General features: G+C 32.3%; 1 protein-coding gene across 1 annotated transcript; it reads left to right on the top strand.

Moving 5' to 3' along the window:
• The first annotated feature begins 1,117 nt into the window (after positions 1 to 1,117).
• Positions 1,118 to 27,909, top strand: LOC134716369 (uncharacterized). The gene is made up of 17 exons (XM_063579334.1): positions 1,118 to 1,373; positions 6,094 to 6,179; positions 6,988 to 7,104; positions 7,747 to 7,980; positions 8,476 to 8,596; positions 8,938 to 9,048; positions 10,181 to 11,629; positions 11,996 to 12,231; positions 13,803 to 14,273; positions 15,316 to 15,496; positions 16,372 to 16,570; positions 17,692 to 17,834; positions 18,357 to 19,251; positions 19,720 to 19,907; positions 20,905 to 21,027; positions 21,281 to 21,351; positions 24,811 to 27,909. The coding sequence occupies exons 1-17, from the start codon at positions 1,268 to 1,270 to the stop codon at positions 25,516 to 25,518; spliced, it is 5,439 nt and encodes a 1,812-aa protein (XP_063435404.1). The 5' UTR covers positions 1,118 to 1,267; the 3' UTR covers positions 25,519 to 27,909.

Below are 27,909 nucleotides of genomic sequence, written 5' to 3'. Positions count from 1 at the left end.
AGCGAGACGATGTATGAAATATTCTTACCTTGTACGATATCAAGACAAAATACTAAACTCAAACACGCCCTTACATAAAAAGGTGCACTCGATTTTCTCTTTTCAATACAATTGTTACCCATTTTTTGGATTTTTTTCTTCAGTAACATAATTGAAGGGCAGACACGAAAATTACTGAACTAATAGATTGATATGTTTTCCGTCCGTGGTATTTTTTTCAAAAAAATCGGAAGTTATGCATTTTTGTCATCCAACTTGAAAGATACCCATGTCGTCGACTTGATATCTAATTGTTATGCTTAACTATGAACTAGATAAATTGTAAACTTATACAAATGGTGTTTTTAAAATAAAACACCTTTTTATTGAGAAGAAAATTGCAATTTTGTTTGTTTCTATTAACTTTTAAAAATCTTGTCACTATAGTAAACAATACAGTAAACATTTATCGCCTTCTCTAACAAAGAGCTTCGATTCTTTGTTCTTTTTCAACCTGGTTTCCGACGGGTACGTTGGTCAATATGTAGATTTGATATTACATTACCATTACAATATAATATGCTTTATTTTAAAAACACTCAGTTACATTGACATATTAAAAGCAATGTGTAGACTAGCTACATATGATAAGAAGCAGTGCACTCATAGTACGTTGGTCAATATGTAGATTTGATATTACATTTGCATTACAATATAATATGCTTTATTTTAAAAACACTCAGTTACATTGACATATTAAAAGCAATGTGTAGACTAACTACATATGATAAAATTTATGAACGGTCAGCACTGATAGTATTGTCTCCTCCAAGACATTCTTGGTTGACCTATAATGGTATCTTTTACAAATTTTGACTTGGATGGAGAGTTATCTCATTGGCACTCATACCACGTCTTCTTATGTATACTTAACATTAAAACTCAATATTAAATAAAAGACACTGCTTCAAGCAGCCTGTTACTGTGCCCAACAGTTCAACCTAAAACTATACAGTGAAATCAATAAAGTCAGAAAACAGTTACACTGTCAAACCGTCAAACATACTATCCACACTTATCTGTGTCCACACTTGTTATAAAATTTAAAAATGTATTTCCGGAGTATTAGCTAGACGGAACTCGACTTGACATTTACTTTTGATGTTTGATTGGAGACCAAAAAATACATAATATTATTGTTTTAGAAAATGGGCATTTAAATGCTGATAAGTCCTTTGTCATGGGAGAAAAAAGATATTTAGACCTTTGAATATAATCACCTTTAACAATGGGTGATAAAGCGACACAGAAAGAAGTCCTCAATGGAAGTTATGGGGACCTCCCAGAAATGGAGAACACGGTTGTTCGTGTGTTCTTTAGTTCAACTTTCACTGGTATTTTTGTTTACTATTTTTAAAAATAAGCAAAGAAAAAAAGAAGGAATGGTTGACGTTTACTCGTATCATGTCATCATGTTATAGTGATGTAATAACAATGCAAGGGCAGATCCAGCAATTTAAAAAAAGGGGGGGGTGTTCCAACTATATATCCAACCATTCAAATGCATTGATCTGCCCCCAAAAAGGTGGGTTCCAACCCTAGAAAACCCCTTGGGGTCTGCCACTGACCATGATAACATGAGCATTGTGGTGCTTGAAATTTACATGTATTATAGATAGATGTATGAGGGGGGATAGGAGGGGTTCTGATCCCGAAATCCTGGACTTTAAAAAACGAAATCCTGAGGTCCCGAATTTGAATAAAGTAAATCCTGACGTCCCGAAATAAAAAAAAAAGGATTCCCGGATCCCGAAAGGTTCAATCCCGAAATTCCAAGCTTAAAAACACCCAATCCCGGAGTCCGGATAAAGGTCCTATCCCCCCTCATGTATATTATAATAGATATTAACTGATTAATGGTTGTATACAGGGTTTTTTTCCTTGTAAATTTAGTTGATTGATTTTGTCTTGTCTCAGATTAAAGTTTATTTTTTTACTGCTAGGAAACTGAAACAGATTATTCAAGTGCCCCCGTCCTTATCGGGTCTGTTTGCCCTAATTACATGTTCGTCCTAGGTCAGTTGGCCCTGGGTTTGTTCACCCTTCTTTTTAAAAAGAAATATCTATATTTCAGGCATACAAATTTAATAAACTTATTTGGATAATTTTATGGTATCAGACTCACTATCTATCCTTGGAATTTCTGAAAACAAATGTTCAATGACATAATACTTCTCACTGATTGTTGAAATACTTGTCTTTGATAGATTAGTGTAAATTCAATAGATATCATAAGGTAAATGATTTTTAAAAAGAGTAAAATGTAATTTTTTTTAGAAAGTAAGAAGCTAGTTTTTCGTTTAGAGTAAATATGTTTAAAAAGAGTAAATATGTCTGATACAATATCATTTTTTGGAGGTATTTTGGGTTTTTGTTTTGATCATAGTTTTTATGGGTTGTTTTTTTTGAAGATACATTCAATTATTCTAGAAAATATGTATTTTACGTAAAATAAGTAGAGCACCAGTGTAAATTAAGGTTGATTAAGAACCTTTGGTAGATGAAGTTAAGGGTACTTTGAGGATACATTGTTTGCGTGTAATAGCCATTGGCTATATGGTTTGCGCAGTTGGATAGTGTTAACGCACATTTGTTTAGAGAAAACAAATAGTCTATAATTTTAGATTCCAACCCCTTCTTCGGCTGATTAACATAAGTGATGTTAAGTTATTAAATGGTGCAAGTTGTTTATGGTGTTAGATTACGCCATATTTACATATTGTTAATAGATTAAGAGAAGTATCTTCATAAAGTAGCACATTAAAGAAAAACATGGTTGCCCTTAGGGATTTACTAGTATTGTTGTAGTAGACTGATATTTGTAAAAAAAAAAAAAATAAGAGACATAAGAACATGAAGAACTTCAGAACTTAATGACAAAATTTAAGTGAAATAGATCAGGAAAACTAACATTCAAATAAAATTGATTGTTTTAGTTTTTAAGAGGTCAGTTAAGTTTTAAATGTTTATATCATATAAAAACTAAGTCGTATTGAAATGTATAAAAGGGAAAGGCAGTAGGTTTGAAATTTTAAAACAAATGAAAAATATAGATATATAAAAAAGAAAGGAAATAGTATGATAAGGAAACTATATACTAATTTTAGAAAAATGTAATACATTACAGAGAACGACATTTTTTCGCAATAAGGTGTTTTTGTTGTCAAATATGAAATGTAGAGTCAGTAACAAATTGCGCAAGAGGTAGTTAACATTTTATTAATGGAATCTTAAAAGTTGTTAATTTTTTGGTCTATATTTAACGTTAAGATTAATTAATGAAGCAAAAAAAAATAATTATAACTGTAAAAATATTACAATTTGGAACAAAGTAACACATATAATATTCAGTATATATTATTTGTTATAGGTGTAGGGGTAAATAGAAAAGGATCAAATTATATTTTGTTTTTAATTTGTGAATTTTGAAATCTATTTTTTTTTTTTATGTCTTGTGTTAATAAACATATATTTGTTTTTAATATGTAGGATATTAAAAACTTGTAGAAGTTGTATACGACCGTTTTCCCCTTTTACTTTTTTGTTTTAAATAGATAATTTGATATAAAACAGAACTTATTTGTTTTAAATACATAAATTGATATAAAAAAGAACGTATTGTTTTAAATAGATAATTTGATATAAAAAAAAAGAACGTAATGATTTATATACGTAGAAATTGTGAAAACTTAATTTTGCTAGGCTTAGATAACTTTTGGAACTTAAGGCGAGCTACCAAACTGTCAATTATCTGATTGATAAATAAAAAATAGGAAATTAATTATAGTATAACTAACCGCTGTATTTGAATATAAAAAATAAGACAACTCGTGACCGAACGACGCATGGATTAAACGAGTGCGCATTAATCCATAGCGGCGTTCGGTCACAAGTTGTCTTATTTTTTATATTCAAATACGGCGATTAGTTATACTTTTTATTACATTGGCTATAATGTTGGTTTTTTTTATGAAATCAATGTAGAAAATGTAAGGAACTATATATTTTTCCTACGCATTCACAATTTGTTTTGATCCGACATTATCGACGTCTTGACAACGTCTATTGTTGTATGACGTCAGAGAGTGAAATAACCACGTGAAATTATCAGTTTTTATTTTACTGGGAAATCAATGTAATTTATTGCAACCAATGTAATAAGGGAAGTTAACAAGTTTTTAGTTTTTCCAAATTTAGATAAGTTTATCAGATGGGTTAGGTGCGATCTTCATTGGAATAGCCATATTTTTGTACTGTTAATTAATTGAGAATATATCTTGGTTAGCCAAAAAGAATGTTGTGAGTTCTGGTTCTAATGCCACTAACAATTGGTATAAAAAAGAAATGGTGTCAACACAATTGGTTGGAATAGATGTTACTGATAACAGAGAGATGTCTTTCTCCGCGCCATTGGTCAAGGACAAAACTTAACCAAATGCCGATGTTAACAGCCTCTAAAGAAGGACGAACCAACCAGCTAGATGCGTCAAATACTACGTAATGGAGATGATGATGACGACACTTGTACAAAGATTTGCGCCCTTTCCAGCAGTTGATGAACTTTATACTATGATGGTGACGGAAATAAAACATGAACTATATTGTTCGAACTATTTACTGATGATTCAAATGAACTGTGTGTAAATATATATCCAGATATTGGACTTATGGAAATTTATAAACTTTAGATGTGTGGTGATGGTTACCGGGAACTTTGCAATGAACTATCACAATAACCTACAGGAAGAAAAACTACTGTATTTTATTGAACTTTCGTTTTATTTTGGAGGAAGGCAAATGTTACACAATTGTGTTTCATATCATTAATTATCAAGGAGTATTAATTAGGAAATTTATTAAAAAGGAATTAAACAATTCAATGACAATCATGTATGCTTTGGACACGTACATGTAATAACGATCTGTTCCAATATTATAGACATATGCATTGCAGCCAATAAATGACCATATCTACTGTGAAATAACATGTATCCTTTAGGGGTTAATTGCATTATGAGTTTGACAATTAACCACAGACTAGTATTATCTAACATCTAGACTATTAAGTAACCGGCCATCAGCTATGAACGGTTGTTAATGGACTACTGGACTATATAAGATCCAGCTTTGGACTTGAAGGAGGACAGCTTGGTACAAGTTTTGGTACCAGAGATTCCGCCAAGGTCTCCCCCTTGTGGGTAGGCTGAAACTCATGTGCTTAATATCCGAACGTATTCCATAAGGACTGAAGTTATACCATTATACGATTACGTGCCCGTGTGAGATATTGAACATTTGAACTATTCAACTTTAAAGACAGTTAGTGAACATTCGAACATTCGAACTTTAGAATCTCTCTTGACTTTGTAATTACTTAATAAAATATATTTTTACTGTTAATGACTTGGTTACATTAGTAATAGAAACAAAATTTTGTTTTGATAAACTAGTTAACTTGGAATTGATAAAAATAATGGGAGAAGAGGTATCAGGGCAAACAGGTTCTAGGGAGAACGTGAATCAGGGGGAACGGACCTGGATTCCACCAAACCCACCTTTTATACAGTGTTAAAAAGGAACATGTATTGTAAATGTATAAACCTCCTGGTAAAATTCTCCAGCAGTGTAATCTGATATTCTGTTAATGAGGTCCTGGTTGAAAGAATGGCACTTATATGAACAAGCACCCTGTGAGTCCGTATGACAGGATCTAAACTCAAACTATGTGAGTTATGTAACAAATGTAAAAATACACATAAATATCTGATAAAAAATAGAATTGTTCTATGAACACAACAGAGATAGAGATACTCAGATATATCTACAATGTATATAGTCAAACCCACTATAATCAAGCAGGTTGGAGTAGAATTCTCCCTCTCCCCATGATTGGTCCAGAAAAAATATTGATATGACACCTCTAGGTGACAAGTTATGATTTTAAACACAGAATATATAAAGGTGCAAACCATTTTTATAACTTATTATCTACCCTGTAATTGCACGCATGACAGACAATTTTGTGACTAACTTTTATTTGCTTTGTATTTGCAGACATGACAGTAGACAGGAATTACTTGATGAAGAACAGTGTACCAAGAATTCGTCAATACTGCTTGAAGAAAAATTTAGATTTCCAGGTGAGTTTTGTTAAAAAAATCCTTTCAAACAGGGGTGAAAGGACCCTATTTGGGATGTAATAATTTGGCCTGTAGTTTTGTGGGAATTCATGAATTATATTTTTCAAGGCTTTTCAAATTAATTTAATAATTATTTTTAGGATCTGGGAAAGAATACTTTATGGTAATTAACTATTCAGAATTCAGCTTTAATTTTTAATTTAATTTCAGCTGCTGACCCCTGGCAAACCATGAATTACATCTTGATCTTTTGGTAATGTTTGACAACAAAATTGTTTCATTTGCCAGCCAAAACAATATTTTTCAATCATATTCTTTTATTTATTTTCAAGTGTGTCAATATTGCCCCAAATTAGCAATAATCATCAAGGAACTGAATGTGTAATATAGAATAAGAATTAAAGGTCACATGTTTTCTACATGCACTCAACCTGTAGGGATCAAACTTTAAAAGGTGAAAAGGTCTTATGATTTCTCCCTTCAGTATGGTGAGTACTGATATGAAAATAGTACTGTTTTTTTATTTGTTATCAGATATTACAAACAACTTATAACATTTGACCAGTACGTACTGTAACTTGAAAAAAAAGTAAGTATATTGTTAAACGCTTGCTTGTGGAATGTTTGCTCATTGTTGAAGGCCATGTTGTGACCTGCAATTGCTAGCTTCTAAGTCATTTTGTCTTTTTGGTGAAGAATTGTCTCTGACATTGGCAATCATACAATTTCTTCTTATTTTCATATTGTAGATATATTTGATAGTCTACATTGTGCCACATATATAAACATGGTGTGTATCATATTGTAGATAATTGATTATCGGTGGGGAGTAAGAGATGAAGCTTCCATAGACCACAGCACCAATGATATAGTATTAGAAGAAGTAGAAATATGTAAACTAATGTCTAGAGGACCATACTTTGTTGTAAGTTATTTCCTTGGTAGTAAATTCAATCAACAACTTCATCTTTTTTTCCCCCAAGAACAAAATATGTGGGGTCCTATGATGATTTCTTCTTGTTCACACTTTACTGTAAATTCAGAAATTATTGAGTGCATTTATTATTGTGATTTTGTCATTTAAACTAAAGTGCTATCTTAATTTTGCAACATCAAGAAAAACCATGTTTAATTTATATAAAAAGTTTCAAAATGCAAGTTTATTTGATGGGGGGGGGAGGGGGTTGAGGGGTCATGAAATCCTGAGGTCCCGAATTTAAAAAATGACGAATCCTGACATCCCGAAATTTGAAAAAAAGAAATTCTGGATCTTGAAAGGGTTAATACCAAAATCCTGAGCTTAAAAACACACAATCCTCAAGTCCTGACAAAGGTCCTGCCCCCTTTCTTTAATGCTTAAATAAAAACATTGCTGGAATATCTTAATTTACAGTACATTGTTAATATATTCCCTAGGCAACAAACAAGTAAAACTCAAATTTAAATAAAAATTGGATTTTCTTTTTTGTAGTTTCATGGCAAAAGAAAGTAAAAATGTTTACAATCAAATATTAGGATTTGTTATAATTTATATTTTTCCTGCACTTTATTTATAATTGTATTTTAGTTATTTCTTGGTGACAAGTATGGTTCTAGATCAATACCTAGAGAGATTGAAGCTAATGAGTACAAGATACTGTACCGTACAGCTATGAAGGTTGGCTGTGACACAGTCCTGATGAATCAGTGGTACAAACGTGATGACAATGCTGAACCTGCCGTGTATTATCTTCTACCAATCACTGATATCCTACCAAACTATAATAATGATGATCCAAAGAAATCCACGGAGAGAGAAAAGGTTTGTATTGTTATAGTTTAAGGATTGCCACATTTCTTTGATCAGGTCATAACAACAATATAAGATACCAGGAGAAAAGAAATAACAGTTATGAAAAATGAAATGCCATGGAAAGATCAATACAAAGAGCCAATGCATACCAGATTCTGTATTGTATATAAATGGTACAAAAGCAGGTCAATCATTGAATCTGTGTCACAAAAGTAGGTCAGTCATTGAATAGTGTTGCAAAAGTAGATCAATCATTGAATCAGTGTCACAAAAGTAGGTCAATCATTGAATAAGTGTTACAACAGTAGGTCAATCATTGAATAAGTGTTACAAAAGCATGTAAAAAAGTAGGCAAATTATTTAATCAGTGTAACAAAAGTAGGTCAATCATTGAATAGTGCTGCAAAAGTAGGTCAGTAAATTACTTAAACATGTTAAAAGAAACCATAATTATTATTATATATGTAAAATTTAACATTTTTCATGTTTTGTAAAATCATTTAGGAAAGAAGGGAATGGGATAGCATAATTGAGAAATTGACCCAGTATTTAAGGAAGGCTGCTGATCAGGCTTATGAAGAAAATCGTATAACTAAAGATCAAAGATTGAAATATTTTTATTCAGGTATGTTGATGTCATATCCATGATTGATTTTTTTATGGGAGTTTGTTCAATTTTCTTTTTTGTGAGATCCATTAATTTTCGTGGTAATCACATTACTATTTATAAAATGATGATTCAATTTTTGAAACAAACTTTCACTTATATTGTAATTGAAATGTTAGTTTTATCATTGAAACAACATTATTTTAAGTAAAAAGCAAATATGATCTACCGTTATTTTTATTTAGGTTTTATTGCCTGTGGATTTTTTTATAATGTTTTGAAAGTTTATTGTTTCAATGTTTGGTTATAACAGTCATACTACATTTTAAATCTTAGCTTTATAAATTATCTGATTTTAGTGACTGAAGCAGAGGCAACTAAAGGCATTATAGAAAGTGATTCCATCAGAAACAGAGTGCTTGCTTACATCAGAAACTTTGAGAATATATATATACAAGACAAGATTGCAAGTATGTTGGTATTGTTAATCAGTTTTGGTTTAAGGTGGTACCTAACACTACAGGGAGATAACTCTGTAAAAATCAGCCAAACGTTATCAATCACAATATTTTGTTAAGGAAATGATCAAAAGCAGTGTTTGTTAAACTGCTAAATATCAAATGAAATTTTTCCAATAAAGTGTGTGGTTCAAGGTTTTTGAAATTTTTATATTTATTCAAAGTTCAAAGTCAATATTTTGTCAACATTTTTATGAAAATTAAATGAGCCATATTTATTTTAGTCAAATTGTTTGGTACCACCATATATAAGTGTTTGTATAAATATTTAGCTAATGTTTATCCATAATAGCTTTAATATTTAAAATCTAAATTCATGTAACATCTTGTTAGCATTTGACATGACAATGTTTTCTGAGAGAACCCTTTAATGCAGTTCTTCAACCTGAAAGTTTTTCAAAGGTGTCCTATCTTCACTAGCCAATGGTTATTACCCAGTCCCCTCCTCACCACCCTTGGCAGATTAAAATAGAGTTTCAATTTCAAAAGGTAGCGATTACCATTGGAAGCAGTTGAAACTGGCTGAATCCAATTTAAAATTGCCTTTACAAAGATTACGTTTAAATTTAGAAAATGCCATGTGCTGATTGTGCAGCAATCTTTTAAGTCATTAATCAACTTATAGAAGATCCCAGGTATGTTTATAGCACATATAGTTGAATGTAAACATATATTTTCTATTTCGGCTTTTTGGAAGTCCAAAATTGGGCATTTCATTTGTCTACTGGTAGATGGCTCAGCATTATATTCATAAATGATGGATCCATTTACCAAAGTTTCAGGAGAGGGACTTAATCATAACCTGATCATAACATAAACATAATCATAGTATGAAAGGTTTCCATGGTGATATCACAACTAAGATTCATTATGTTTATTTTACTCCGAACTATTTACCTGTATATATCACTGATTTCAAGTCAAAGTATTTCATTGATTCATCCAGTTATTAAGGTAAATAAGTTTTGCACATATGGTGTAAACTTTTGACAAAAAAAAGAAGAAAAAAATTGGTGTAAAAGTGAGTTAGAAATGAAACATGATTTTAAATTATAAAACACTTTTATTTATTTTTTTATTGTAGAAAGATTTATTGACTTAGTAAAAGACGACACTGCCATAGACCAAGAAGCTAAAGATTTACGAGAACGTCTAAAAATAGCCAAAATACAGCCTGTCCTTCTTCCAGATGAGATAAAGAAGGACACATTGTATTGGACTCCAAATGGAGTAGACCCTGAAGATCCTGATCATATGGAGTATCTTATAAATCTAGGGAAACATTTTGAGGAAAACATGATCAAAATGGTAGATTATACTCTGAAAAAGAAAATTGGAAATAGAGAAGATGATGAACTGTATGAAGAAGTTCTGCATCATTTACATTTTGGTCAGAAGAGATTAGAAAGTTTTTGTGGACGCGAGGAAATTCTTGAGGAAATCAGACAGAGAATGATCACAGTTCATGGTGGTCCAGATGATAGCAATTTGTCACAGAAGGAAGATGAGAGTATGGAGTCGGAAGATGAGAGTTTGGAGTCAGGTGGAATGGAGGATATTGGTAATGATGATACCCTGGAGAATAATATAGAAAATGAAGCAGAAAATGACCAAGCTACAGAAAAATCAGATCCTTATTTTGAAGAAGTGAAGAGTAAAATAGCTCTTTATAAAGAAAGAGGTATCATCTATGCCAATGGTGACATGGACAGGGATGTTGATTCTGACCCAGAAAAGAACATGAAACTAGAAATGATAAAGAAATGCGAGCTGAAAGAGTACTCACATCCTGTGATTTTACATGGAGAATCTGGTTCGGGAAAAACATCTATCATGGCAAAAGTTGCCAAGTTGTCAAAAGAATGGTTTCCAGGGAGTTCTGTGATTGTCAGATTTCTGGGGACTTCTGGCAATTCTTCGTCATTAAAAGATGTCTTATGTAGTGTTCTCAGACAAATACTCAAAATAGTTAACAAGACTTTACCATCATTTGTAGACCTTGGAGGAGATTTTCTCTACCTCACTCAACTCTTTGAATCAATGCTCAACAACTATGACCCCTCACAAACATTAGTGATTCTCCTGGACTCAATTGACCAGCTGAGGAGCCATGATCGTGCTCATCTAATGAATTGGCTTCCTCTCAAACTTCCAACAAACATTCATTTAATAGTATCTATGTTACCAGAAACTAATGGATGCCTACAAAACATTCGTAATAGATTAATTATTGAGCCGCAGTTTATAGAAATACCTGTACTTTCAATGAATACTTCAGATGATGTGATAACAAAAATTTGTCAGCTAAATAAAAGAAGATTGACAAAACCTCAACATCGACATTTAATGGAATTGTTTGTAAAGTGTGCTAGACCACTATATGTGAAGCTCCTGGCAGACAGAGCTATACTATGGAGGTCAGGAACAGATGTAAGGGATTTTAAAGTGGGACCAAATGTTCAAGCAGCCATTGATATGTTCTTTGATTATCTGGAGAAGAAAAATGGCACTGAAGTTGTAGAAAAAACTTTTGGTAAGTGTATTTGACAAAAATTAGAAATTTAGTTAGGTGTTCTGACAGTTCATTTGTTCTTTGATTTATACACAGATACAAGTATTTCAGTTCCTACCAATAAAAATATTGCTAGAAACAAAGGGCTCATGTGCCTGTTGCCAAAGAAATTAACTAATAACAACGTCATCATAGGTAAAAAAGGCGATAGACAGATTATTATTGGTCATCTCAACTCGATTGCTTTTCTCACTTCCACAGTCACAGCCAGAAAATCAATCACATTGAGATGGTCAATGCTAATCTATAAGTATATAATTTATTTTTCTTTATGAATAAGCAATAGTTGATTTTGATAATTTTATTTGATAAAACTTTTATTTTTAGGGTTTTTGAGTGCATCACATGAGGGATTGAGTCACACAGAACTAGAAGACCTACTTTCATTGGACGATGAGACCCTACAGGACACATATCTCTATCACTTACCCCCTGATCCAGACAATATCAGGATTCCTCCCTCCGTTATTTCTCTACTCATGAAAGATACTAAAGATTACATGGCATTTCAAAAATCTGGAGGCAAGAAAGTAGTAGGATGGTACCATAGACAGTTCATTGAGGTTAAACATAGTGATATTTCTTTGTATGATATCTTAATTATCGTGTTAATAATAATTTATTAGAAAGAACATGGTTCTAAAATTCTGAACAACTATGTAGTTGATGAATTCTTCTTGAACCATTTTAAAATCATGACTTTCATTTTTAGCTCACCTGGCATAGCCATGTGAGCTTATGCCATCACTTGGCGTCCGTCGTCTGTTGTCGACTGTTGTCGTCGTCTGTCGTCGTCGTCTGTTTGCGTCGTAAACTATTTCAAGAATCTTCTCCTCTGAAACTACTAGGCCAAATACTTCCAAACTTTAACTGAATGTTCCTTAGGGTATCTAGTTTATAAATTGTATCCAAAGTTTTGATCTATTAACAAACATGGTCGCCATTGCTAAAAATAGAACATAGGGGTCAAATGCAGTTTTTGGCTTATATCTCAAAAACGAAAGCATTTAGAGCAAATCTGACATGGGGTAAAAATTTTCAGATGAATGACACAACCCATTGTTGGGTTGCTGCCACTTAATTGGTAATTTTAAGGAAATTTTGCAGTTTTTGGTCATTATCTTGAATATTATTATAGATAAAGATAAACTGTAAACTGCAAAAATGATCAGCAAAGTAAGATCTACAAATAAGTTTATATGACCAAAATTGTCAATTGACCCCTTAAGAGGTAATTTTCCTTTAATGACAATTTTTTACAATTTGTTCATCATATTTGCTAACTTTAAAAAATCTTCTCCTCTAAAACTACTCAACCAAATTCAACCAAACTTCAACTGAATGATCAGTAGGGTGTATAAAATAAAGTTTGTGTTTTATTTTCTATTTCGTCAAAAAACATGGCCGTCATGGCTAAAAATAGAACACAGGTTAAAATGCAGTTTTTAGCTTATATGAGTTAAAGTATTTATTAGGTCAAGGTCTACCTGTCCTGAAATTTTCAGCTGAATCGGGTAACTGGTTTTGCAGGTATAATGCCCCTGAATTGATGATTTTAAAGAAATTTTGCAGTTTTTGGTTATCTTGAATATTATTATAGATACAGATAAACTGTTAATAGCAAAAATGTTAAGCAAAGTAAGATCTACAAATAAGTCAATTTGACCAAAATTGTCAATTGACCCCTTAAGGAGTTATTGCCCTTTAAAGACTTTTTTCTCAATTTGTTCATCATGTTGACTTACTTTAAAAAATCTTCTCCTTTGAAACTGCTGTATCAATTTCAGCCAAACTCTGCTAAATGAGTTTCAGAGTATCTAGTATAAATTTTATATTTTATTTCCTTGTATGTCAAGAAACATAGCTTCTATGGCTAAAATAGAACATGGAGAAAATGATTTTTTTTTTGCTTTTGAAGAAAATAGGACGATTCAAAGAACATTTAAATAAATTGAAAAGCCGAAATAATCATTGATAGTATTTAACCAAAAAAATTAAGGTGAGCAATTCAGACTCTTGAGAGCCTCTTGTTAAAATAACTTAGCATTTGTGATTGAACAAATTGATATTGACTTTTCCTGATTTTCATTGGAATTTGAAATCAGCAATAAATAAGTATCTGTTTGTTTTATAGGTTGCTAAGAGACGTTACTTGACAGGTAAAGAAGGGAAGAATATGTGTCAGTTATTAGTGGAATACTTCAGAGGAACGTGGTACAACAAACCTAAACCGTTAGAACTGTACAAAAAGAAGAAAGCCTCCTACCCAGAGTCTAAGAGAGGGGTACCAGATCAACCAATCTATTTCCATAGGGAATGCTGTAATGTTAGAAAGCTGATTGAATTGCCTTACCAAATGATTAAATGTCATTTATTTAAAGATTTCCATGATGAGATAGCATGTAGATTTGAATGGCTGTATGCCAAATGTAAGTTTGTATCCGTATCAGCTGTTATAGAAGATCTAAGGATGGCCCTGACAGAGATGGATGCCGATGGTAATATTGATGATGTTGAATCCTACAATGATATAAAGATTGTTAAACAGATGTTGTCATTAGGCAGTGATAGTATCAGGAAAGACAGCTCTAATTTAGCTTTACAGGTACTTTACAACAATATTGCTTATACTCTGTTGTCATTCATTTACCTAAATAAAAAAGAGATAGGGTATGATTGCTAATGGAACAATTGCCACTCGATCTCTTCCAGAGACTAAATGACATACTGTGGATTCATTATTATTCGTGGGTAACCAATTTTCCTGGAATTCGTTGGCACAGGCGAACAATGAAATTTAATGTTCAAGGAATGATAAATTTTACGTAGGCTTGTATGAAGACTACGGCAAAACCATGAAATTAAATATCCACGAATATGTAAGTTTTCCTAAATCCACAAAAATTGGTACCCACGAAAATAAATGAATCCACAGTAGAAGTTAACAACTACAGGCAACTGTACAGCCATCATAAATGTAAAACAATTCAGACGAGAAAACCATAGGGTGATTTATGTACAAAACACATTTTGGGCATACATTAGAACACATTAAGGCATACACTAGAATGCATAGGAACATACGCTAGAACACATAAGGGCATATATGTTATAGCACATAATCACATAATCTAGAAAAATAGGACATACACTAGAACAAATCACTGTTTTCACCAGAACACATCAGTGTATTCACCAGAACACATCACTGTATTCACCAAAACACATCAGTGTATTCACCAGAACACATCAGTGTATTCACCAGAACACATCAGTGTATTCACTAGAACACATCAGTGTATTCACTAGAACACATCAGTGTATTCACCATAAAAATTCCAATTTAGGAGCCATCCTGAAAATTCAATGTGGTGATATTTTTTTTCTGTTGCTCTGTGTTGAAGGCCTCACTGGAATTTTGTTTCTCTGCCATTTGTGTGTTTTTTGCTGTGTGTGAAGTGATTTTGTGTACTGGTTGTATAATAGAACACATTAGGACATACAAAAGAGCACATTAGGACATACAAAAGAGCACATAAGAAACACAAAAGAACACATAGGACATACACTTGAATAGTTATTCACTACAAGTAATGTATTTTATGTAAACAAGAAACGTGAATATAAATGTTTATGTATTTCAATAGATTCTAGGTCAGCTGGGTCTTGGCAATACTGGTAGTGAGTTCATAAAGAAACTTGTGACAGAAACCAAGGAATGGTCAGAGACTTGTGATATATCTCTGTTACTGCCGTTATCCCAGTGTCTCCCTCCTCCTGATGGCTATATCAAAACTATGATTGATGCCCAAGTATGGCACACTGGAGGTAATGTTATAATTACTACCCTTATCTCAATGTCTCCCTCCTCCTGATGGCTATACCAAAACTATGATTGATGCCCAAGTATGGCACACGGGAGGTAATGTTGTTATAAGTGACAACCTATGAAGTTGCCTATGACATGTATGATGGTAGAAGAGGAAAAGTAATCTTTTTTGGTCATTAGCATTTAGGTTCTTGTATACTGTGGACTTATTATTATTCAATGGATATCAATTTTCATGGTTTTCGTCAGTAGAAGTGAACCACAAATTCAGATATTGAATGAACTACAGATTTTCTATTAAATTGTATACAGACTTTTGAAAATCCACGAAATCACATGTCCACGAAAAATCAATTTTTATGCAATCCACGAAAAATTGGTCCCCATGAAAAAAAGGAATCCATAGCAGACTGAATGTTTTAAATTGAAAAAAAATCTGTCAAACATGGACAGAGATTTCTCTTCGATCATAGGGTAACATTCTAAAACATGTCTTTCTCTGATGCTATGATAAAAGGTTTTTTTTGCAGTTTAATTATAAAATACTATCATATAAAACTTCTTATTGACATTGCTTTAGATAATCTTATATTTACAAATCATTCTGTTCTAAAAAAAATAGTAGTCCTACTTAATCCTCCAAATATAAACTAAATAATAAGAAAACAGACTCCTTTATAAAACATTTTTCAGAGCTGAGGACAGGGGTCTCTTAGTTATTTTGCTTGTACATGTATATATGATAAAAACAATGAAATTATCATTGTATTGTTGTTATTTCTAGAATGAGAGAATATGCATTTACTTACAATTTTATATATAATACAGGTGAATATGGTCAAGATTTCAATCTACAATTTTATATATAATGCAGGTGAATATGGTCAAGATTTCAGTCGAGTGATGCATCTACAGGAACACAACAATATTCTGGTCGTGTTAGAGGCTGTAAAAGATCATAAACATGATTATCTCTCCGTTTACGATATGAACGACAATGGATCAGCCGCATTCTCTGAGAAGTTAAAAGTCAAGGGAACAACATCTGTATACCACCCTGTGATGAATGATAAGTAAGATTACAAAACAGCTATCCTTGATTTACAAATATAATTCCTGTAGTATAATGTATGTTTGTATAGTGTGCTTTAGTTAGACCACTAGCTATGTTGTATCTATACCTGCAGGGTCAAGTGAGTTATCCTCAAAACTTGGCATCCATGGTTTGTTGTTGGTTAACATTTCCCCCAAAAAAAAATCTTCTCTGAAACTTAACTAATGGTTTAATTGGAACCAAACTCTGCCACAATCATCATTTGGGGACCTTTTTTAGAACAAAACAATGTCCTAATGGCAATGATAATGCCGAAAAATAGAGCATTGTGGTAAAATTCAAGTTTATTCTATTAACTTCAAAAATGCTTAAGACTGAGAAAAAGGATGATATTTAATACACTGAATTATATTAAAGGTGTTATTTCATGTAAGCATAAGATAATCCTTATTACCTTTATTCTAGGTTTCTCATACTTTGACATGATAACTCTGATTACCTTAATTATAGGTTTCTTGTACTTGGACATGATAAATCTGATTACCTTTATTCTAGGTTTCTCATACTTAGACATGATAACTCTGATTACCTTTATTTTAGGTTTCTTGTACTTGGACATGATAACTCTAGTTACCTTTATTCTAGGTTTCTTGTACTTGGACATGATAACTCTGATTACCTTTATTCTAGGTTTCTCGTACTTGGACATGATAACTCTGATTACCTTTATTCTAGGTTTCTTGTATCTGGACATGATAAATCTGATTACCTTTATTCTAGGTTTCTCATACTTGGACATGATAAATCTGATTACCTTTATTTTAGGTTTCTCGTACTTGGACATGATAACTCTGATTACCTTTATTCTAGGTTTCTCGTACTTGGACATGATAACTCTGATTACCTTTATTCTAGGTTTCTCATACTTGGACATGATAAATCTGATTACCTTTATTTTAGGTTCCTTGTACTTGGACATGATAACTCTGATTACCTTCATTCTAGGTTTCTCATACTTGGACATGATAACTCTGATTACCTTTATTCTAGGTTTCTCATACTTGGACATGATAACTCTGATTACCTTTATTCTAGGTTTCTCATACTTAGACATGATAACTCTGATTACCTTTATTCTAGGTTTCTCATACTTGGACATGACAAATCCTCTGGATCAAGTGGCCATGACCAATTAGTGAAAACGGAGACTTTTGCTGTGGTCAACATTCCAAGTAGATCAGAATGTGTGGCTGTGTCAGATAAATATGTTGTTTATTCCAGCTGTAAGTCATTCATTTAATGTCAGTTAATTGTATGAGTAAAAAGATTTTTGAAGTGAAATATTGAGACAGCAACCCAAGAGTGAACAATGTCTTACAGAGCATCTTTAATCATTAAGTTTGTAATGATGGATCAAATTTATGACTTGAATCATTTTTTAATCCAGCTTTAATATTCTTTAATTTACTGGTAAATTCTGATTTATTTTAGAAAACATTTATAATGTAATGTGTTACATTTGTTATACGGTTCTGTTATTATTAACCACTAAATCTAGTCTACTAAGAATTTTTTAGTATTTATTTTTAATTGACTAGGAAGATCATTATATGCCAAATCGCACATTCAGCCATCAAAATTAATCTTTTTCATTAGATTTGATAGAGAAAAATTTGTTCAAAGTATTTTAGTACTGATCATGGGTAAAAAGTTAAATTTCTCAATATGCTAAATTATTTTTTGTTATAATCCATTTCTTTGAATACATGATTTATTTAATATCTCATCTATTATTAATTTTCCAGTAACCCAGATAAATGTATGTACCATTGGACAAAACATTACAGCCATGTCAGTGACGAGGTCTGTACAGTTAGAGGTCAAGCCAGATTACCTAGTTATCTCCCCTGATAATCTATATCTTGTTGTTTTCTCTGAAAAATCATTGTTAGTGTTAAATATGGAGACCCTAGAAACACTACACACTTCAACAACTGAAGGATTTTCCTTTGGATCAAGCAAACTTCCACATCATGCATTAGTTCATATTTTGTCAACCAATAAGATGTTGTACAGAGGATTGGGATATACAGATGGAAAATTCATAAACATGTTGGACCTGGCTACAGGGGAAAAGGACTATTCTGTACAACACTGGGAACATTACACAGCAGATATTGTATCAATTCATCCATCAGAGAAATACTTTGCCGTTGGCCTTGGAAGTACTGCGGTCACAAATGGGGACAATGATAAGAGATGGTACATTCACAGGATAGGAGATGGGCAACAAGTGTCAGAATGTACAACAGAATTCTGTGGTCGCTATGGTGTCACATGCTTGAAACTCTTTGGCACAGATCAAATCTTTGCTGTTACTGCCTTAGAATTTACAACATTGAATGAAATTTATATATTTTATGCTGGTACCGTAGACGATCCATTATCAGAAGTGGTTCCCTGTCAGTCTTTGAAGGGTCACAGTATGGAGATCATGCAGGTGATACTGAGTAAAGATGAGTCTACATTGTATTCAGCCTCACAAGATTGTACCATTAGAGTATGGGATGTTAGCAGGGTTGTTAATGAGTTCTCAGATACTTATTTAAAGACTGGTAACCCGCTGGCTGCAGCAAATGCTACTGAAGACTTCAGGAAAGATATGAAAACTTTCTCTACAACAGCTGTAAAAATCACCAGGTTAGTAATACAGTTTTGTGTTATTATCAAGTTTTAGATAAAGCAAAAAAAATGGTATGATCTTAAAAAAAAAAACCACACCAAGCAAAGAGAAAGTTCAGATTTAAAACATATTTAATAACAAATATTTCACATATAGTTTGCTATTGGACAGTTTCACAAAGATACCACATGGTCACTATGATAACTAATGTTCATTCATAGTGACAGTAGGTCATTTTTGGTAATAGGTCACATTTTTATCTAAAAGAATACAATCTCACAAACTGTTTAAATCTAAACAGAGAACCAGTCGAGGCTCTAAACAGAGAACCAGTCGAAGCTAAATAAAGGAAGATATCTTACTAATTCAACTATCACACAGTATTTGCATTTGGCAACTGGAATGGTAGTTCACCCTATGTGATATGAAAAACTCTTATTTTAGAGATAGAATACTTTTGCATTTATATCTATTCTGTTTTGTAGTGACATTAGATCAGTGTTGGTAGGACGGTCAGATGGTCAATTCATGGTAAAGGATCTGAATGATGGGGAAATTTTGTATGAACAGAAGTATGAGAAGACAATCACTCACATGCTGATGTCAAAAAGTGGGGAAGAAATTATTATAATCACAGAAATGGATGACATTATTATACTTGATTCTCAGTCATGTATGTGTTGTAAGAAGGTAGTAATGGGGGTACATTCATGACGATAAAAATTCTTGCCAATAGATGTTAACAGTAATTTTTGGTGCATGACGATAAAATGTACACATTCTTTTAGACGATAAAATCAACTCATTTTGACGTTTATTTTTTTCTCTAAAAATGACGATTAAGATAATTATGTTAGACCTCTGACGAAACATGATAAGGATATTTTGACGAATCACGGTAAAATTTTAACTAATTTGAAGCTACAGTAACTGAAATTGGCCGTTTGACGTCTGACGTTTAAAAGCATTACTATCCTCTTGTATATGATTGTAAGCTTTGACTCTCCAATTTACGGGTATGAGAATAAGAAGGGTACGATTGCCAATGAGACAACTTTGTATCAGAAAGGGATCATCATCTCATGACCCAATTATTATGTATTTAAGTTGCAGAAGAAATAAACAGTGTTAAGGAGAAGATCGACAGAGTTACAGTGGTGAAGTGTTTCAAAGCTGATTTGTTCTGATAAATCTTGGGTTACAGTATCATTTACATCAAAAATGGCCAAACTAAGTTCAAAGTTTATTCTTGAAATATATCCAGTAAAGAATTCACAGCACTAACATCAACATTGTATATTTACTGACCAATTAGAGGATGTTTTTGTCATAAGACTAGGCTCATGATGCTTAATGTGGATTTATTATAATTTGTTGGATACCAATTTTTATTAATTTTCTGTTTAAAGGTGAACCACAATTTGAAATGTTAAATGGAGCACAATTTTTTTAGGCTTTAAATAAGACTGGTTATATCACATATCAAATATCAATGATTAAAATTTTTCCACCACCCATGAAAATTGGTACCCATGAAAATAAATTAACAGCAGTTGTCAACATCTTCCCTTTTGAGTGAACAATAATCGTTGAAAACTGATGAATTTCTATTAGATAACATGTATCCATAAATGTAATCTTTTGGCAATCAAAACTGCTTTTTTATTTAGATGAATTGAAACACAAACTGTCAAGTAATATGGCTGTGAACTGTGCAGCAGAAGCTAACAGTATTTTAGTGGTTGGAAAAGGTGGAATGGAGGCTGAAGGGAAAGCATTCAACATTAAAAATGGTAAATTATTGATTAAAAAAATGTGGAAACAAGGCTTAAAACATTTTAAAACATTACGATGAGTAGCTTATAATAGTGATTATAGACATAATAGTTTTTATCTGTCATTTCAACATTGGTATATTGTTATGCTAACAAAGCAGTCAAGATTTTTTTTTTTATTTTCCATGGTTTGTATTTTCTGTTACAAATGAAGTATATTGTCTATGAATCTACACTTATTTAATTATACTGGCATTTACACTTTTTGTAGGCTCTATGGTTAAAGAGTTTTCACTTCTGTACTCACTGAGTCAGGTGGCCATCAACTCTTCTGGTACTAAGGTAGGTAACACTTAATAAAACATTAGTTAGGGATATCTTATCTTGAGTAGGAGCAGGACAACTAGATCTGCATCATATTAAAACAAAGTTTAACACCTTTAATTGTAAATTTCACATGGGCAGTTGTTTAAAACCATAAAAGACTAAATTCTTCTGTTTGTGGTGCACTCAAGACAGAAGAAACACATTCTATATAAATTATAGTTAATGATCAACTAATAAATCCCTTTTGTGACATGAAAACTGACTTAAAATGGTGGCCAGTACTAAACATGCCACATTCTTTTGTGGACAGTTGTCTCATTGGCAATCATACTACATCTTCTTTTTTATAAAAGAGGGGGGGGGGGGGGGGGGGGTTAACAAAAAAATCCAAAGCAAATGAAACATTTAAGGATCTAATTATGTTGAGTAAAATAAAATGTTCTGACATAAATGTGATATTGGTACATTCTTGCCTCTTTTTTTCACATTTGATTAAGTGCCCTGTACAATTTGCATAGGTTGAATTACATCTGTCAGGATTTTGTTCAGCATTTGTGTTATTTGATTATACCTCTTAATTACTCTTTCAGATTGTAAGTACAATATTTGATTTCCCCTTGATTGTACCTCTTGAATGTTCTATTACAGGGTTTCCCCTGGGTCAATTATTTTTTTCGCCAACTCTTTCGCCAAAACAATATATTTTTTTCGCGACTTTATTATTTTTTCGCCAAGTAACACAAATATTTTTTTCTTTTAAAATTTTTCTTTTTTCCAGCCCCCCTAAATTTATAAGAATTGGTTTTTACATCAAAACAAAACATTTTATCACCTGCTATTGATCCCTCGTGTAAGGTGTAGTCATTACATTGAATGGTAACTCTCATGCCAACGTTTCGAATAGATTTCTTCATAACAACAGTTTTCTTTTTTAGACCATCGTAAGTAAGTAAAACTATATGCTTGCAACACGTATGTCAAACGACTTTAAAGACCCCACTCAAATATATGCAAGTTAAATGATAAAGTTTGAAATCAGAGACTTTTCTTGCTTTTGAACATATTTCGTCATAACAACAGTTTTCTTTTTTGGACTATCATAAAAAGAAGGAGAGGGAGTGTAAAAATTTTGCTTCAGACACGTGCATCGCAAAGTGGTTAATAAATCCCTTTTGTGACATGTTACAGAAACCATTTAACAATATCATTTTGTCATATCATACAATTAACACCTGTATTAATTATTGCTTTGATGTCGATAGCTATAAATGCAATGAGCTGATTCTTGAAGGACTATTGATTTTCTGTCAAAATCTTAACGTGTAAATTCTGAGTATTGTCTGATCAGTAAAGTCAGAGAAACCCATAAAAAGTAAATAAACAAGATGGCTGAAAATAAATCGTTATATATATTTCTTTCGCCAATGACGAATTTTAATCGCCACACTTATTATTTTTTCGAAAATTGCGAAAATGGCGACCGCCAGCAGAAACCCTTTATCAGATTGTGAGTACACTGTTTGATTTCCCCTTGATTGTACCTCTGAATTGCTTTTTAGCTCATCTGGCCCAAAGGGCCAAGTGAGCTTTTCTCATCACTTGGCGTCCAGCGTCCGGCATCCGTTATCCGTCGTCGTCCGTCGTTAACTTTTACAAAAATCTTCTCCTCTGAAAATACTGGGCCAAATAAAACCAAACTTGGCCACAATCATCATTTGGGTATCTAGTTTAAAAAATGTGTGGCGTGACCCGGCCAACCAACCAAGATGGCCGCCACGGCTAAATATAGAACATAGGGGTAAAATGCAGTTTTTGGCTTATAACTTAAAAACCAAAGCATTTAGAGCAAATCTGACATGGGGTAAATTAGTTTATAAGGTCAAAAGATCTATCTGCACCACAATATTCAGATGAATCGGACAACCCGTTAATGGGTTGCTGCCCCTGAATTGGTAATTTTAAGGAATTTTTGCTGTTTTTGGTTATTATCTTAAATATTATTATACATAGAGATAAACTGTAAACAGCAATAATGTTCAGCAAAGTAAGATTTACAAATAAGTCAAATGACCGAAATGGTCAGTTGACCCCTTTAGGAGTTATTGGCCTTTCATAGTCAATTTTTAACCATTTTTCGTAAATCTTAGTAATCTTTTACAAAAATCTTCTTCTCTGAAACAACTGGGCCAAATAAAACCAAACTTGGCCACAATCATCTTTGGGGTATCTAGTTTAAAAAATGTGTCCGGTGACCCGGCCATCAAATCAAGATGGCCGCCACAGCTAAAAATAGAACATAAGGGTAAAATGCAGTTTTTGGCTTATAACTCAAAAACCAAAGCATTTAGAGCAAATCTGACATAGGACAAAATTGTTTATCAGGTCAACATTTATCTGCCCTGAAATTTTCAGATGAATCACACAACTTGTTGTTGGGTTGCTGCCCCTGAATTGGTAATTTTAAGGAAATTTTGCTGTTTTTGGTTATCATCTTGAATATTATTATAGATAGAGATAAACTGTAAACAGCAATAACGTTCAGAAAAGTAAGATTTACAAATAAGTCAACATGACCGAAATGGTCAGTTGACCCCATTAGGAATTATTGCCCTTTAAAGTCAATTTTTAACAATTTTTTCATAAATCTTAGTAATCTTTTACAAAAATCTTCTCCTCTGAAACTACTAGGCCAAATTAATCCAAACTTGGCCACAATCCTCTTTTGGGTATCTAGTTTGAAAAATATGTCCGATGGCCCGGCCATCTAACCAAGATGGCCGCCATGGCTAAAAATAGAACATAGGGGGTAAAATGCAGTTTTTGGCTTATATCTCAAAAACCAATTAAAGCATTGAGAGCAAATCTGGCAGGGGTAAAAATTGTTTATCAGGTCAAGATCTATCTGCCCTGAGATTTTCAGCTGGATCGGACAACCCGTTGTTAGGTTGCTGCCCCTGAATTGGTAATTTTAAGGAAATTTGCCGTTTTTTGTTATTATTTTGAATATTATTATAGATAGAGATAAACTGTAAACAGCAATAATGTACAACAAAGTAAGACCTTAAAATAAGTCTGCATGACCCAATTGGTCAATTGACCCCCTAAGGAGTTATTGTCCTTTATAGTCAATTTTAAACAATTTTCATACAATTTGTAAATTTTTACTAACATTTTCCACTGAAACTACTGGGCCAAGTTCATTATAGATAGAGATAATTGTAAGCAGCAAGAATGTTCAGTAAAGTAAGATGTACAAACACATCACCATCACCAAAACACAATTTTGTCATGAATCCATCTGCATCCTTTGTTTAATATTCACATAGACCAAGGTGAGCAACACAGGCTCTTTAGAGCCTCTAGTTTAGATTGTGAGTACAATGTTTGATCTTCCCTAGATTGTACCTCTTAATTGCTCTTTCAGATTATGAGTTCAATGTTTGATTTCCCCTTGATTGTACCTCTTTATTTCAGATTGTGAGTACAATGTTTGATTTCCCCTTGATTGTACCTCTGACTTGTGAAGATGAGACCGATTCTGCCATGGAGGATATGATGCAGAACAATGACACAATGATGAGTGGCAGTTCTGCTGTAGACATCAGTCCTGATGACCAATACGCCTTCTCTGCGTCCACTGATGGAGGTATTAGAGTGGTCAAAATGTCAGGACAGTACTTCATGAGATTTGATCAGAAGTCGTCTGCTGTTGCAGCTTTATTTTCTCCTGATAGTAAATGCATTGTTTCATGTGGGTTTAAAACTATATATGTCTGGTCTTTAGCAGACGGCACATTAAGTTACAAATTAAAAAAACATGATGGTTTTGTAATCAGTTTGAAATTTGATCTTACAGGAAAGTATCTTTTGACATCTTCAAGAGATAAGAAATTAGTCATGTGGGACTTTAGGCGTGGAATCTCATTGGCTACTTTTGTGGCCCATTGCCAACTGCCATTGGTTGATTTGTCATCTGATGCGAAACATCTAGTGTTTGTTCCAGAAGATATTGCTGACATTGCTATACTACGTTTGAATAAATTGTTAACCAGCATAGTTGATGGCACACATAAATTACAAATAACACCTGCATTGCTGGGTGTTCAGGCAGTGGCTCTGTCATTCTCAAGCCAGAAAATGAAACGAAGGGAGACAACTGGTATAGGTTGTCAAATTATGTGATCTCATTGTACAGTCCACTTGTATGTGGCCATTGAACAATTACATCCTCTTGTATTATAAGAATTTATATTAATGTTTTTCTAACCTAAAAACCTCACTATTGTTATAGACTATTTTTTTATATAATACCTTGTGTATTACTAACATGATTTGAACAAAAAGTAACTGCTCCCATAAGTCAAAAACGAATTGTTTTGAGATTAATTACAATTACACAAGAACAGTACTTATTGTTGTAGTTTTCAAGTGTCATTACATGATTTAAAAAGTCTTACTAATACAAATGGTAGTCCTGTAAAACTTTATCTTGAGCATGTAGAGTGGAATCAATTTTATTTGTTGGTTACCAATTTTTGTGGAAATTGTGGGTAAATATGAATCATGAATTAAAATACAACGAATTTCAATATTTCTACAGACTTGTATGCTGACTTCAGCTAACGAACAAAGTGAAATATCCACAAAAATACTCATTTTTCACAATCCATGAAAATTGGTACTTTAGAAAATAAATGAATCCACCTATATATATGAGGGGTCCTGATCCCTAAATCTCGGACTTAAAAACAGGAAATCACGAGCTTATAAATATGAAATCCCGAGGTCCCGAAATTTGAAAAAAGAATTCCTGGAAAGGGTCAATCCCGAAATTCCGAGCTGAAAAAAACCTGATCCCGGAGTCCCGATAAAGGTCCCATCCCCCCTCATATATGCTAGAATGCACATTTGTTTCTTGATGTTATCTTCAGTTGAGAAAACTTTAATTTTCACAGGAAATTTCAAGAAAGATATCTTCTTACATTTAATTTTTGTTTTAATTCAAAAGTGTTCATTTCATTTCCAGAGTATAATATGTTGAGACTTGTTCTTTTTATAAGGTATACTGCCTTTGAATGTGATGCTACAGAACTTAAATATATATGGGTCTTTTTTTCACCAAAAATGTTGGTTTATACTAAAATGAAACACAAGGATGATCATTAAACATGTAAGAGTCGAATCTATGTCCCCATGCACACCTGTGTCCCTATATCAAATCTGATAATCTTTGTGTTTAATTTGTATACTTCACTGAAAGCAATTTTGGTTTTGCTTCAATCATAAGGGAGCAGGGTCGGTGGAAAGCCATTTTTTTTGCATTAAACATGCTGACTTTTATTTTGCCTAAGTGAAATTTTTGGCCCTTGCTCCCTGCCCCCTAACCTCAAATTCTGGTAATAGACAGGACTTTTAATTTTTGTACATTTCCAGCAACGTTCTAGATTGCAGACCAAATGTTATGTGTTCTGCTTTTTCTTTACATTTCTAAAGGTTTTTTTCTGTTTACTAGTCAATTATTTTCTATCTTTTTTACTTCCATGCAATAAGAGATTATTTTATATACAATAAGATGCAATATATTGCAATAATTTTATATTATTATATTTTTTATAACACATCTGTGATATTGAAATTGAATGCACACAAATACTAACCTCTAAGGTCATGTAAAATGAATTATCTGGTTGTTTTTTTGGATAAATGATTATTTAACATTATTAATTCTTATTTTAGGATGGAAATGAGGATTGTTACTCATTATCTTTGTCTTCAGAATGTTTTGGAGAGAAATTTTGTATTTCAAATTAAGAAAAAATCCAATTGACAGAAAATGGTGTCTCATTTAACAAAGAGAATTTAATTTCTGAGAACTGGATAATTTATTTTATAACACCTAACATAATTGTGATATTTGATAGAGAATTTTTACATAGATAGTATATTTTTTTGTATGTTTTTGCCAAAGAAATGGTTTTACTATAAAGGAAGTAAATTTTAACTTGTGCTTTTGTTTACGTTAGTTTATGTGTTTGTATGTATTATCATGTATGCTTTCACTGACTAATAAATTTCAGGATAAAGGTACACATACTTGCAGGAAAATAAATCTAAAGTAAAAAAAAAAAAATTTGGTAAACAATTTACTTACCAGTACTAAAAATGTTGAAAGGCAAAATCCATTATAAATTTGAAGAGCATTCATTATTGAAAATGCCTTATTATTGTGCCTCATCTAGCTATTGTATCAGGAAATATTTGTGCTAAGATCTTCAATATGGCTTTTGATATATTTTTATTACATCTTTGGAATGGTGTTGATATATTTTTACCAACATGTTGACTGACAATGCAATACCCCCAAAGAGAGTCAAGGTTGTTAATCACTCCCATAGTACTAACATGTCAACTATATTCTTTTTTATCTAGCTTAAAAAAAATAACAGAATATATTTTTGTGTACCCTTATACTTTTGTTGTTTTACAGTTTTCTATATTTTTATTGTTTATATACATGTTAAATAAATTTGTATTTTGTTTGTTTAAATTCTAAATAAATGTGTTGTTTAAATT

This window comes from Mytilus trossulus, chromosome 4, assembly GCF_036588685.1.
Source record: "Mytilus trossulus isolate FHL-02 chromosome 4, PNRI_Mtr1.1.1.hap1, whole genome shotgun sequence".
NCBI classification, from domain to species: domain Eukaryota; kingdom Metazoa; phylum Mollusca; class Bivalvia; order Mytilida; family Mytilidae; genus Mytilus; species Mytilus trossulus.
This window is presented reverse-complemented; position numbering and strand designations above follow the sequence as displayed.